Source organism: Nelumbo nucifera, chromosome 3 (assembly GCF_055504915.1).
Source record: "Nelumbo nucifera cultivar China Antique chromosome 3, China Antique-T2T, whole genome shotgun sequence".
Lineage (NCBI taxonomy): Eukaryota > Viridiplantae > Streptophyta > Magnoliopsida > Proteales > Nelumbonaceae > Nelumbo > Nelumbo nucifera.
In genome coordinates, this window is record NC_142651.1 from 85,171,425 (window position 1) to 85,184,654 (window position 13,230).

The 13,230-nt window shown below is 38.5% G+C and overlaps 1 protein-coding gene across 8 annotated transcripts; it reads right to left on the reverse strand.

Moving 5' to 3' along the window:
* Window positions 1-1,628: 1,628 nt before the first annotated feature.
* Window positions 1,629-12,951, reverse strand: LOC104585934 (aspartyl protease family protein 2-like). Of its 8 annotated transcripts, XR_016084328.1 has the most exons (4): window positions 12,722-12,905; window positions 10,194-12,050; window positions 8,113-8,149; window positions 5,377-6,480 (listed from the first exon to the last, which is right to left on the reverse strand). XR_016084328.1 is itself a non-coding variant. In XM_010242979.3 (2 exons), exons 1-2 carry the CDS (start codon window positions 12,760-12,762, stop codon window positions 10,334-10,336), a joined length of 1,758 nt encoding a protein of 585 aa, XP_010241281.1. In that variant the 5' UTR covers window positions 12,763-12,951; the 3' UTR covers window positions 9,988-10,333. The 8 variants fall into 8 exon arrangements, 2 of the variants coding, with proteins under 2 accessions (XP_010241281.1, XP_010241283.1); XR_016084329.1 differs by lacking the exons at window positions 5,377-6,480; window positions 8,113-8,149 and adding an exon at window positions 1,629-1,646; XR_016084326.1 differs by lacking the exons at window positions 5,377-6,480; window positions 8,113-8,149 and adding an exon at window positions 4,620-5,322.
* Between the last annotated feature and the right edge of the window lie 279 nt (window positions 12,952-13,230).

The following is a 13,230-nucleotide window of genomic DNA, read 5'->3' on the forward strand; positions in this document are numbered from 1 at the left end:
GGCAAACCAATTTGGTCTTAAACCACAACTTGGTGAAGAATCAACATCAGGAGTTAGGCCGTAATCACCCCGAACTGGGCTACTCCCTTTGCCGAGCTTGATACTTTAGTCTCGGGAGTGGGGGGCAATTGATGAGGGTTAATTTGGCTGACTAATCACAATGAAACATGTGGAGAATCCTAACTGTCTAAAGACACCTCGAAGTCACGTGGGGACTGACAGGTTGTCGAAGCCCTCAAAATTAATTCTAGTCCCACCTTACTGTAAACTTGTAGTAACAGTGGTACCAGGTCGAATCCCACAGGGAGCCAGTAATTAATTTTTCAGCCGAATGCGCAATATAAAGAGTGGGAAATTAAATTTCTAAAATAACTATTAACGCAAAATAGAAAATGACAATTACCAAGGAATAATTCAATCATACCAAACTCTGATCCAAGGGTTCGAATTGAGTCAATTGGTCATCAATCATAAGTAAACATCAGCAGTCTTGCAATTCAAGCATTTAACTTCGGATTTATTAGGATAACCATAATAAACCTCGTGTTTTCCTAAGTTTGTTGACCAAACCCAACATTCGATCAACACTTATCATTGACCGACTGGGCACAATAGCGTTCCATATCAATTAATAATAGCAATAACCTCTGTGAAAACAGTTAAACCAAAATAAAAATAATTGAGATAGCTGCAATTATCCAATCTTGTTCTGTTGATTCCCTTTAGGTTAAAACATGCCAATACATTGGTCAAAGGCTGTCACGAACAATTGACCCAAAAAGATATCAACCTAATTGCTACTTGTACCACTATTCGTGACAATTACGGATCATCGAATTATAGATAACAATAGGAAGATCAACATTAATTAATTTGTCAGACTAATCAACATTAACTTCCATAAGAACATGCACAAGAATCAACGAATACTTGAAATAAAAGCAAGAATTTAAATTAAACACATAACCTCACGATGACACAATCGAATCAACAATCCCCCTTGAATCAGAAAAGAAAAGCTTAGCCGCTCATAGTTGTCGTCTCCTTCTTGCTTTGCTTCCAAGATCGATGGACTGCTTGTTTGCTTGATTGCTTGGTTTCTTGATTGATTGATTGATTGATTGATTGATGCCTAAAGCTGGTCCCCCCCCCCCCTTTATATAGCTTTAGGAGGAGGGACTCTCTCCAACTCCTCTTAGGAGATTATCCTAAAAAATAGAAAGTCCTAATCAGCTTTGATCTAATCCTATCCTATCTCTTATCTAGTAATCTCAATCTTCTTATCCTTCTAGAATTACATTTGAAATTTAAATCTGATGGGACTCTTTATTCTTGAATTCGAGTTGGGCTTCTTCAATAAATTGGGCTGCTACAAGGCTCTTTTGCGAATTGGGCTTCAGCTGTGGGTTGGGCTTCTCTACGAATTTGCTCCGACTTTTGGCCCGATTTTGACCTCGATTTAAATTGAATCTGTCAAAACCCAGAACATGAAAGTTGTGGAGTTCTCCCTTATCTTTCTGGTTCATCTTGAATCATCTCAATCGGAGTCCGGTTTTGAGAGTTATGCCCAGATTACTTAATGGTGCCGAAATTGTGCAAAATTGTCCGATTAGCCTTGTTTTCCTCCTGTCGCCTTCTTGCTTGCCCTGAATCGAAATACAAGAGTAATGAGTGAAATTAAGTGCAAATTTAATGTAAAAGAATGAATATTTGGAGATAAAAATATGATACTTTTTATTCTCATCAAATCCCCCCACACTTAAACCTTGCCTGTCCTCGGGTAAGACAAAATTCAAGCAAAAACAATCTAACTACTTACTGATTTTTAAACTCAACTCTCCTTCATCTTTCTCCACAAACATTTTAGGTTAATTATTGCAAACTGTTAAATCAACACAACCAAGTCATACATGACTCATTCATCAGTCAATCCAATTTTTGCTACTACAAACCAGGTAGTAAATCAAGGAAAATCTCTCTTTTATTCTTTTTTCTCTCCTCTAAAGAAGTGAGTGCATTTTATGCTCCATCTCACTTTTGGATTACTTGGTCAGTAGGTGCATTTTATGCTCCATCCTATTGTTTGAATTGCTAGCTAGTGGGTGCATTTTATGCTCTATCCTACTATCAGATGACTTGACTGGTAGGTGTATTTTATGCTCCATCCTACCATCGGATTACTTGACCAGTAGGTGCATTTTATGCTCCATCCTACCAATTGTGGCAATGGTGAAGTATTTACCCTATTTACTTAAACCTGGATTTAGAAATAGCTTAACTAGAAAATGACTTCAGATAAGTCATGTACTCCTTGATCGTACCTCATTACTAGGTTCACAAGAAATTCCCTAGAACATTGTTTCAATTGATTTCAAAAGAGTTGAGATTTTTTTTCTTTTGAAAAGCAAATGCAGAAAAACACGACCTAAATCAAATTTTAAAATGCAACCTAAATCCCCTCCCCCACACTTAAAACTTACATTGTCCCCAATGTGAGGTGAAATACAGAGAAAGGGCAGAAAAACTAAACTTGAAATACAAAACAAAAAGAAAAAGGGAAAAACAACTTCCCAATCATGGATCCTCTAACTCTCGTGGCCGCAGCTTTCGGTGTACTCCTCTTTCATCCATCATGGGTGGGTTCAAATTTGAAATAGGGGCCTACAAAATAGATGGAAGGAGTTTTGTGTGAGTTGGAGGTAAACTAAGAGTTATAGTTTTAAAAGATTCCAACTCAAAAGTTGAATTTTGCAATTCGGGATTCAACACAAACTCCTTTTCTGCTTGTTGTAATTAATCAGGCCCATTGTTAAGTGCAACTTCCAGTGTGTCTTCATCATCTGGTTCCAAAGTTTGCTGCACTAAAGAGTCAGTAATATCTATAGAAAAAATGGAATGTGCACAGGACGAATCTAACTCTTCCTTTATATCCAATTGTACACTCAATTCGAGCTCCTCATTCATATCTTCTTCTTCAAAAATTTCCTTATTGGAACTCTCAGGTGGATCTTGTTCTTCCTCTTCTTTCTACTCTTCATCCACTTTCCTTGGCGAAGTAGGCTGTGACTGCAATTCCTTCCCACTTCCCAGCACCACTGCACTCGCATTCTCCTTAGGATTGACTACCGTCTGTGATGGTAGTTTTCCAAAGTTCTGCACCTCCAACTTGCTAATAGAAGTAGCAAGTTGACTGATTTGGTTCCCTAAGTTCTGAATGCTGGCCCTTGTTTCTTGTTGGAATTGTTGAGTGTTAGTCGCTAGAGCCTTAACTATCTCATCTAAAGACATACCTGAACTTGAGGGTTGATTTTGGGCTTGGGTAAGTGCTGGAATTGGAGGTTGTCTATTGAAAGCTTGAGGTTAGAATTTCTATGGCCCTCCTTGGTTTCCATAGCTCAGATTGGGATGATCCCTCCACCCAGGATTGTAATAGTTAGAATAGGGATCATATTTGCGTTAAGGTTGGCCATGAAATCCTCCTACGACATTGACTTGTTGCATTGAATCATCTCGCATGATGGGCACATGTCCGTAGGATGCCCAGGAATTGAGCATATGCCACAAACCGCAATCGTTTTTAATTGCCCTACAGCTAATTGATGAACCAAAGCAGTTACATCAGAAATTTGACTTTCCAAATTAGAATAGCTTACCTCATTAACACGTCTGATAGCTCCATCTGTTCTTGCTCCAAATTGTTGAGAGTTCTTAGCCATGTTAGAGATCAATTGCCAAGCCTCCTCAGGTGTTTTGTCTTCTCAATTTCAGGAATATATTCTACTTCACCTTTTTGAGAAGAACAAGTCTTAAAACAAAAGAGGTTAGCACAAACGGAAGGCACGAAGCTAAGAAATTAAAATAGCTCCCCAACAACGGCGCCAAAATTCTGACGGGTTGTTGAAGCCCTCAAAATTAATTCTAGTCCCACCTTACTATAAACTTGTAGTAACAGTGGTACCAGGTCGAATCCCATAGGGAGCCAGTAATTAATTTCTCAGCCGAATGCGCAATATAAAGAGTGGGAAATTAAATTTCTAAAATAACTATTAACGCAAAATAGCAAATGATAATTACCAAGGAATAATTCAATCTTACCAAACTCTGATCCAAGGGTTCGAATTGAGTCAATTGGTCATTGATCATAGGTAAACATCAACAGTCTTGCAATTCAAGCATTTAACTTCGGATTTATTAGGATAGCCATAATAAACATCATGTTTTCCTAAGTTAGTTGACCAAACCCAGCATTCGATCAATACTTATCATTGACCGACTGGGCACGATATCGTTCCATATCAATTAAGGATAGCAATAACCTCTGTGAAAACAATTAAACCAAAATAAAAATAATTGAGATAGCTGCAATTATCCAGTCTTGTTCCATTGATTCCCTTTAGGTTAAAACATGCCAATGCATTGGTCAAAGGCTGTCACGAACAATTGACCCAAAAAGATATTAACCTAATTGCTACTTGTACCACTATTCGTGACAATTACGAATCATCGAATTATTATGGATAGCAGTAGAAAGATCAACATTAATTAATTTGTCAGACTAATCAACATTAACTTCCATAAGAACATGCACAAGAATCAACGAATACTTGAATTAAAAGCAAGAATTTAAATTAAACACATAACCTCAAGATGACACAATCGAATCAACAATCCCCCTTGAATCAGAAAAGAAAAGCTTAGCTGCTCATAGTTGTCGTCTCCTTCTTGCTTTGCTTCCAAGATCGATGGACTATTTGCTTGCTTGATTGCTTGATTTCTTGATTGATTGATTGATTGATTGATGCCTAAAGCTGGTCCGCTCCCCCCCCCCCCCTTTATATGGCTTTAGGAGGTGGGGCTCTCTCCAACTCCTCTTAGGAGATTATTCTAAAAAATAGAAAGTCCTAATCAGTTTTGATCTAATCCTATCCTATCTCTTATCTAGTAATCTCAATCTTCTTATCCTTCTAGAATTACATTTGAAATTTAAATCTGATGGGACTCTTTATTCTTGAATTCGAGTTGGGCTTCTTCAATAAATTGGGCTGCTACAAGGCTCTTTTGCGAATTGGGCTTCAGCTGTGGGTTGGGCTTCTCTACGAATTTGCTCCAACTTTTGGCCCGATTTTGACCTTGATTCAGATCGAATCTGTCAAAACCCAGAACATGAAAGTTGTGGAGTTCTATCTTATCTTTCCGGTTCATCTTGAATCATCCCAATCGGAGTCCGGGTTTGAGAGTTATGCCTAGATTACTGAATGGTGCCGAAATTGTGCAAAATCGTTCGATTAGCCTTGTTTTCCTCCTGCCACCTTCTTGCTTGCCCTGAATCGAAATACAAGAGTAATGAGTGCAATTAAGTGCAAATTTAATGTAAAAGAATGAATATTTGGGGATAAAAATATGATATTTTTTATTACCATCAGGGACAAGTCGGATTGTGTCAGGTCAGCCTAAACCGACTATCCTAACCTGAATTTCAACCTAGGGAAGACTAGCAGGTCACTCCTCAGGTCACACCTCGATGCCACATGGGGACAGGTCGGATTGTGTCAAGTCAGCCTAAATCGACTAACCTAACCTGAATTTCAACCTAGGGAAGACCGGTAGGTCACCCCTCAAGGGATAGGTCGACTTGCATCCAGTTAGCACACCTATCGGTTTTGAAATCGATGGTGACATATTGCCCACCTGGCAGGGATGATCCTGATCCCTGAAGGATTCAGAGAGATCGGATGAGGATCATTGCTAGAACCTGTGTGGCATGCTCCGAGGATAATGGGCTGATAAGGCCTATTACTCTCGGATATCTTGGACAAAACTCTTGAACCCTGAGGCCTATAAATAGGCACCTTTGTACCTTCACAAGGTACGCACGATTAAATGCAATCAAACCTCTTGCTCTCACTCTCCTTTGCTTCCTACTTCCTAAGAAACTCTTATCAGCTCGGGTAACTTAAGCATCGGAATGCTCGCCCTATATCCAAATCCCCAGGTACTCTACCAATCGTCTGATCCGTCCTCTAATAGGGAAGTCGAGTGATTCGCACTTCATCACTTATTATTCCCACCATTTGCATCAATTTCCTCAAATTCCATATTTCACTCCGAAAATAGTATTAGAACTTACCTTTTAAAATACAATAACCTTCACTAGGTATCTGGTGAAGGCCATTTGTAACATGCTATAAACCAAACTAGGGGTCCATACATATATTGGACCCACACTAATAAGTACAGAATGCTGGCATATTCGTTCATGATTGGTTACATAACACTTTACACACAACCTGACAAACAATAAATGCGGGTTGACAAACTTCAAAACCATCCTTTCAGTCTTTTCTAGCCGTGCACTAAGAATATCTCCATACTTGTATGTTCTTTATTCATGGCCTACTTGACCAGGGTTCAAATCTTTGTATGTTTACGGGCAAGGTTTGTGAACCCATCCCTCCCCAAACCCGCATTGGTGGGAGCCTCCTGCATTGGACTAAACTATATAAGTGATACAAAACAAAAAAAAAAGATCAATATTTTCAATTATTTAATTAATACACACAAAAATACATAAACTATAAATTATTCCTCACATGAAATCCAAAACATTATATATATATATATGCCTTACAACAACGATATAACTATAAGCACTAAGGGTATTCTAATAAATTCAATACATGGGTTGAGGATGATCGGGTTTCGTCTATATTGTATCTTACTTGTAAAATCCCAAAAGCCGTCCTTGCCCCAAAATCCATTTTTCAAGCAAAAAACCTGCCCTGAAGGGCAAATACCCTCACCATCTAGAGTGGAAATTACGCCAAACAATTAAAAACATCCATGGAAAAGGAGTCAAAAAAATAATACAAAGTATAATTAAGTATCACTTTTTCTTTGGTGCATGAAACGAAAAATTTTCTCTTCCCATAATAAAAATCATGATGTTTGCCACAAAACACCAACTTTTCAAACATATTTAAGAGAGAGTTGGGCCTAAAATAAAAGGTTTTAGTTGTACGAGTTATGTAGGACATGTAGGGATCGTTGGTGGGTTTTGTGGGGTGATATGAAAGGAGATTTAGGTGATTAATGATGAAGAATAGAAGTAGAGAAGCAAGTAGGCTTCTTACTTCCACCAAACAATGAATAAGATTTTAGAAAGAAAAGGAACTGTTGCCCTTTGAGTAAACAACAAGGTGGTAGATCACTTAAAGACAAAGAAATAAGTAAGAGAGGAAGAAAAAAAATGAGAAAAATTCAATTCAACAACCAAATTTAACTAAACAATACTTTCATAAAATTAATTCTCCGAAATTGCAATTACAATGAATCTGTTTAAAGACTCACCACCACAACTCATAAACTAATTTGGACTACAAAGTTGAGTCAATTCAACTTTAACCGCTTTAGGGCTAAGACAAACCCAAAGGAAATCTATGGACTCCAATTCCTAAAACAACTTCATAACTCATTTTAACAGTCCTAATAAAAACTAACTTAATTTAGAGAAACTAGAAAAGTAGAAATGACTAAGAATAGTAAATCACAATTTTGCTACAAATAGGAATTTCAACTTATTAATAACAGTAATTTCTAGAAAACAGAAAACCCTATTCTTGAGGCTTTTTTAAAAGAGAATCAAAACAAGCACATGCTGACATGCTGTTGCATCAAGTAGTAAAAGAACACACCCAAAAGTGCTTCTTTAGAAGAGACTCATAACTTGATATGAAAGAAGAAAGCAGAGACTGATACAGATGTTTAAATAGTTGTCCATGAAAGTATAATGAACTTCTGAACACTTTGACAGAAACCCATAAATAATAAAATAAAGCTGTTTTATTAGATGGATTAACTATAAAAAGTAGGCAGGAGAGAGGAGAAAGAAGAAGAACAGATTTTTACATCCATAAAAGCATATATCAAACATATCTATAGCTGACTCTTACCTGAGAAGAAAAATCATATTGGAGAGATAGATCTACTGTTGAAGTGTTAAATTAAGGAAGAGTGGTTGGAAAGAAGAACTAGATGGACTATAAAACATTATTCAAAGCTAAAAAAATAGTTTTTCAATAACGAAGGAAACAGAAATAAGAACATTTTGCATACCTCTTTAGCAGGTCTCTGCAAGTGATAGCTGCTCAAGCTGCAGAATGAGTTGGAGGTGTTTCAGTTTCACCTTTTCACCCCGATCAAAAAAAATATATATATCTTAATTTTAATTGACGAGTAAGTTCTTTTTTTTTTTTTTTTGATCAAATTACTAATGGATTGGAATGATAATATCCAATCTGATGACTCTGATCCAATAAAAAAAAAATCAAATCTGCTATCTGTCATCCAATCTGGACTGATTAGATGTAATAGATATCCGCATCCATTCTAATTGGATTGGGTTCAGATTTAAATCCAATAATCCATTGATAACCCCACACCTAAGGAGGTCTCTCTGAAGCTGTGTGACATTATGCCTTTGTCATCTTTGCTTCCGGCATCCAACCTTTTCATTGTCAATCTATTAATCTTTATCATATTCAAGTTGATTTTTGAACCTTGTTTCTTTTGATTAGGAATGATGCTTCTTCATTGATTTGCATTGGCTTCTGACCTCAGAGAAGCATAGACGTCTATGTAATGGGATGCTTGTGGCCTGTACTACCAATATTTCATTGTCAATCTGTATGTAATGGTCTTCTTATAGGACTTGCTTATGGAGAAGAAAACAGGTTACTATTGGTTGATCCAGATCTCTTATCCTCTTCTTGATTATTTCCTTGTTCTTTGTTTCTCTTTTTAACACAGATCACAAAATACAGCAGTTCCCAACTATCATTACCTGTATATCTGACAGCTACAGAGACCAACCTTCCAAACACAAGCTAAATTCTATACTAAACCATAGATATGCCAAAATGAAACTGTATACAGAGGTCACCTTCCCTTGGCCTATAATATCCCTGTCTTCCTCCATGATTGGATGAAGGCATGTGGGACAAGCAGATGAACTGATTTGTTATAAGTAATCTGTTAATCAATTCCATGGGTCCAAGGGGCCTCTCCAAATTAAACTTGATTGGATAATGCCAAGCACCATACAATCAGAGTCGGTAAGAAGCAAGATGAAATTATTTAGTCATGAAAACATGCAAAAATGGCTCCTACGTATATTTCTTTAACTCATCTAGATTTCAAGTTTTTGAACTAGTTCTCCATTAGGTTCACCTGGGGTATGAGAAAAGCAATCATAAAATCCTGAACTGACTCCATCTTATATATACAGATATTAACAATTCATTCATTAAATTCTCTAACCACAATTGAATTGTTGAAATTAATTTGCAGATCATTTGCTGCAATCTACCATTACCCCGTGAATTTAGGGTTGAAATTTAGCGTTGAAGAATGCTTCTATTCTGGCTGGCTATACTAGTTTGCTGCAGACCAACTGATTTGTCCATAAGTCTGAAACACTGAGTGTGTTATGTGGGTTAGGTCTGTTTAAGATTCAATTATAGTGCTTTACATTTTTGGGATTGTTTGAAGTTCAGTGCTGTCTTCCAGAAAATTTATTGGCAGTTCTAAGGAGTTGGCAGCTGAAAGGTCTTTCTAAAGAAGGCAAGGCTATTTGGGGAGTAGGACCAGCTTTAGTGGTTTGGACAATTTGGACGGAAAGGAACAAACTACTGTTTGAAAACAAGTTCATAACAGAAGAAAGTTTACTGAAAGGATTTTGCAGTAGGTTGTATTCTTGGGTAGGAAGCACACAGATTGTTCAGGAATAGGCCTTATAGCTCCTTTTTCTTTTTTGACTCTTGGAGCTCTTTTTGTATCTATGCACACAGAATATACAGATTAGAAGATGTATAGATATCTTTGGGAACTGCACAGCTCCTTCTGCGGATTTGGCTTGTTTTTTGAGTAATTCAATACTTTACCTTTTCCCTGAAAAAAAAAATATATTGCTTTACATTACCAACACAAAAGTTCAGTTGAAGCTCATCAAATGTATTCATGGATGATCTTTTTATCAACTAACAACATTAGTTTCAAAGTGATACATAATGGGAATTAGAGCAATAAAAAATTTCTCAGAAAAAAAGTGTAATTTCATTTTATGTAACAAGTATGACCTCATTTGTAAAGCACAACACAATAAAAAAAAAAAATGAATCTAATTTCATGTGTTCTACCTCCTTTCAGGCTTTTAGAAAGAAATTGAAATGAGAAATTTCTTTACAATTATCCTCCAAAATCCAGCACTGCATCCTGGAGTTGATCCATGGCAGCAATGTGCAGTCACCTGCATCATCAGCCTCATGTTCAAGAGATGCTAAACATCAGCACATCTCATGGGTGCAAAGCCCAGTCTGGACTTCTTTGTGTCATACATGATGTGGAAGTTCTGCTGCTGATAGTTCCCTATTATCGAAAGAGAAGATCGAGGCGTACCCAAGATCGCCAAACAAACAACATCTTCAGGATCAAGTCTGATGAAGTAGTTTTCAGCAGGGAAAGTCCAGACTGCTCCATCTTCAAACAGAATTGCAAAGTCAGGCAACTCTACTTTCTCCACCCCCGACACATTATAACAAGGATCCAATATAGGGAAGTCTTTTACTACAGGATAGCCCTTCACCTTCTTGACGAAAGCCTCTTTAATTATCTGATATGCAGGGTCTGCAAAATAACTAAGAGTTGTACCAGAATCAATGATAGTTCCCCCAGCGCCCTCTGCTGTCAATTGCCAAGTTTCTTGTGGAATGTTCAGCACCTCTCCTCCAACCATGATTGATTTTATCTGAACATAGTAGAATGTATCAACTGGGTTTTCTTTTCCGGCCACCAGAGAAGTGAAATTCAACCGGGGATGGCTCAGGAGACTCTTGTCTTCCCCAAAGATCAGCTTGCTGCTTACACTGATGTTACTATTCCTATCCACAAGACAGTAAGAGAAAGTGTGCCCATAGAGAGATTGGAGCTGAGAAGAGAAGGAAAGGGGGCCCCTCCCCAGTCCCAGCAATCCGGCAGCCCCATGGAAGAGGCCTCTGTTCCAGTGCCCACATCCGAACATGACATTCTCAACTTTCCGGAATTCTGATTTTCCGATTGGTGATGTCAGGTTCACTGTGAAGGTCTCCAGGGCAAAATCTCCGGTCGTGTTCGACCGATCACCGTACCAGTAGAAGTAGGGGCATGATTGGTTATCGGCCTTGCAAGGTTGTGGGGGATCAGGGGAGGAGACCAGCTGACAGCGAGGATCACGGCAGGTGACATTCCGGAAGGACGACGATTCCTGCGGATTGTATGGGGGGCCATTCTGCTCGAAGCAGTCATGGCAGGGAAGACATTGCATCCAGTTGAGATCGCTACCAGTATCAAGAATCAGAGAGAAATGCTTGGGAGGAGTACCCACAAAAACGTCCATGAAGTACTCGCCTGACCCGAGGCTGACACCGGATTCCAGAGTTGCCACAAGTCTTCCGGCTGACCCACTTGTGTCAGATTCCGGTGCCGCTGCCGGTGCAACCACAGGCTTCAGCCCTGCCGGCTTCTTCTCTGTTAACCTTGAAACCGTGTTCTGGTTCATCCTCTCTGTAATCCTTCTGTAAAGGGTCTGGATTCTGGTCAAGTCTCTGTGGGTGGATTGACGTACTGACTCCTTTTTCCCAGCTTCATCTCCATGAGTCATCGATCTGTGCTTGACGTGGAGCTTTACCGTTGGTTTACTGGATGGAGCTCCTACTATCTTATCTCCGTCGTCATCACCATCTTCTTCCTCTAGAATGGTTGCTTCTGTTGGTTTTTGCGAAGAAGTTTTCGTCTTTGTGAGACGGCACCCTGTATTTTCCGAAGCAGTGACTGAATTAAAGCTTAGGTGATGGGGGAGTTCAATACCCGCAAGAATAGAAGAACCATTGGACTTAAGTCCATGTTGGCTAGAAACGGCGACAGCGGCACTGAAACAAACGATAACCAGGATGAAGAAAATCTTGAAAAACACCATGCTCTCTTCTTCTTCGTTTACAGAGCTCCTCCTATATGAAAAGCTTCAAGGGGAAAAAAAAGTAGAACTGGTAATTAAAACGTAAAATTAATCGAATTCCAATTCAAAGCAGATATTTTTGCAGAGGAAGAAGAAGAAGAACAGGAAGAGATGTATCAGTTTATCGAGATTCAATTAGTTTTTTTATACAGAGATGAAAATGATACACCTAGAAATCGAAAGAAGAGGAAAAACTATTCTATTGTCGAAAGCAGATGAAAAAAAAGGGGATGAAATACTGGTACCCAGAAAGAAAAACTCGAATTGAAGCTCGAGAAACTTCAATTGGAACCGAGAAACAGGGAAAGAAGATACCCCAGAAAAATTCAAAAACAGTGGGTAAATCAGTGACAAATACGAGCGGTTTCTGATGAAGAAATGTATCTTTCGAAGAACCCAGGTTACTTTTTAAAGAAAGAAGTTAAGAAAAAATGAAGAAGAAATGGAAGAGGAGAAGAAAAAAATGCTGGGACTTGAAACAGAACGTAAAAGTATGGTCGGTCTTGGTCTTCTTTCCATAACTCGTATTTAGGCGACTTTGAATCCCGATTTCGGAAAGACGCTGTTTGAAACGCGGTTTCGGAAGGAAGAAAAAAAGAAGACAGCAAGCCAAGGAGGCTGTCTGTGTTTATTAGTTTGGTGGTGGATTTATTTATTTATTGTTTCTTCTTTTACCTGGTCTTCTTGCTGCGGATCTTCCTTACTCTTTCCTCCATCCCATTTTAATTTCACCTCTCTCTCTCTCTCCACAAACTCTTTCACCTTAGCTTTAACAGTTACGTCAATGGCACCTCCTCAGAGCTCAGGGATGCAATGGAGACTGGAGAATTTAAAGAGACGATTCCATTTTAATTCACCTCCTCCCTCTCTGTTTCTCTCTCTCTCTCTCTCTCTCTCTCTCTCTCTCTCTGAGAAAAATAAGGTTTTTTGGGTAAATACAAGAAATACAAGAAACTAAGGCTAATAACGTGTGAAAAAAACTTTCTTTGTCAGCGCTGTGTGGAACCAGATCGCCATTGGTCAAACGTTGACTTGTTTTGTTACAGAACAACTACAAAAACAACTGTGTTGGTAGGGTCTAGTTCTGGACCATTGGATTGGAATCCGGATTTTCTCTTCAAAGAGAGCTCCTTACAGAACATTGAAGCCGTGCATCGGGAATATCATGATAAAATACATGCACG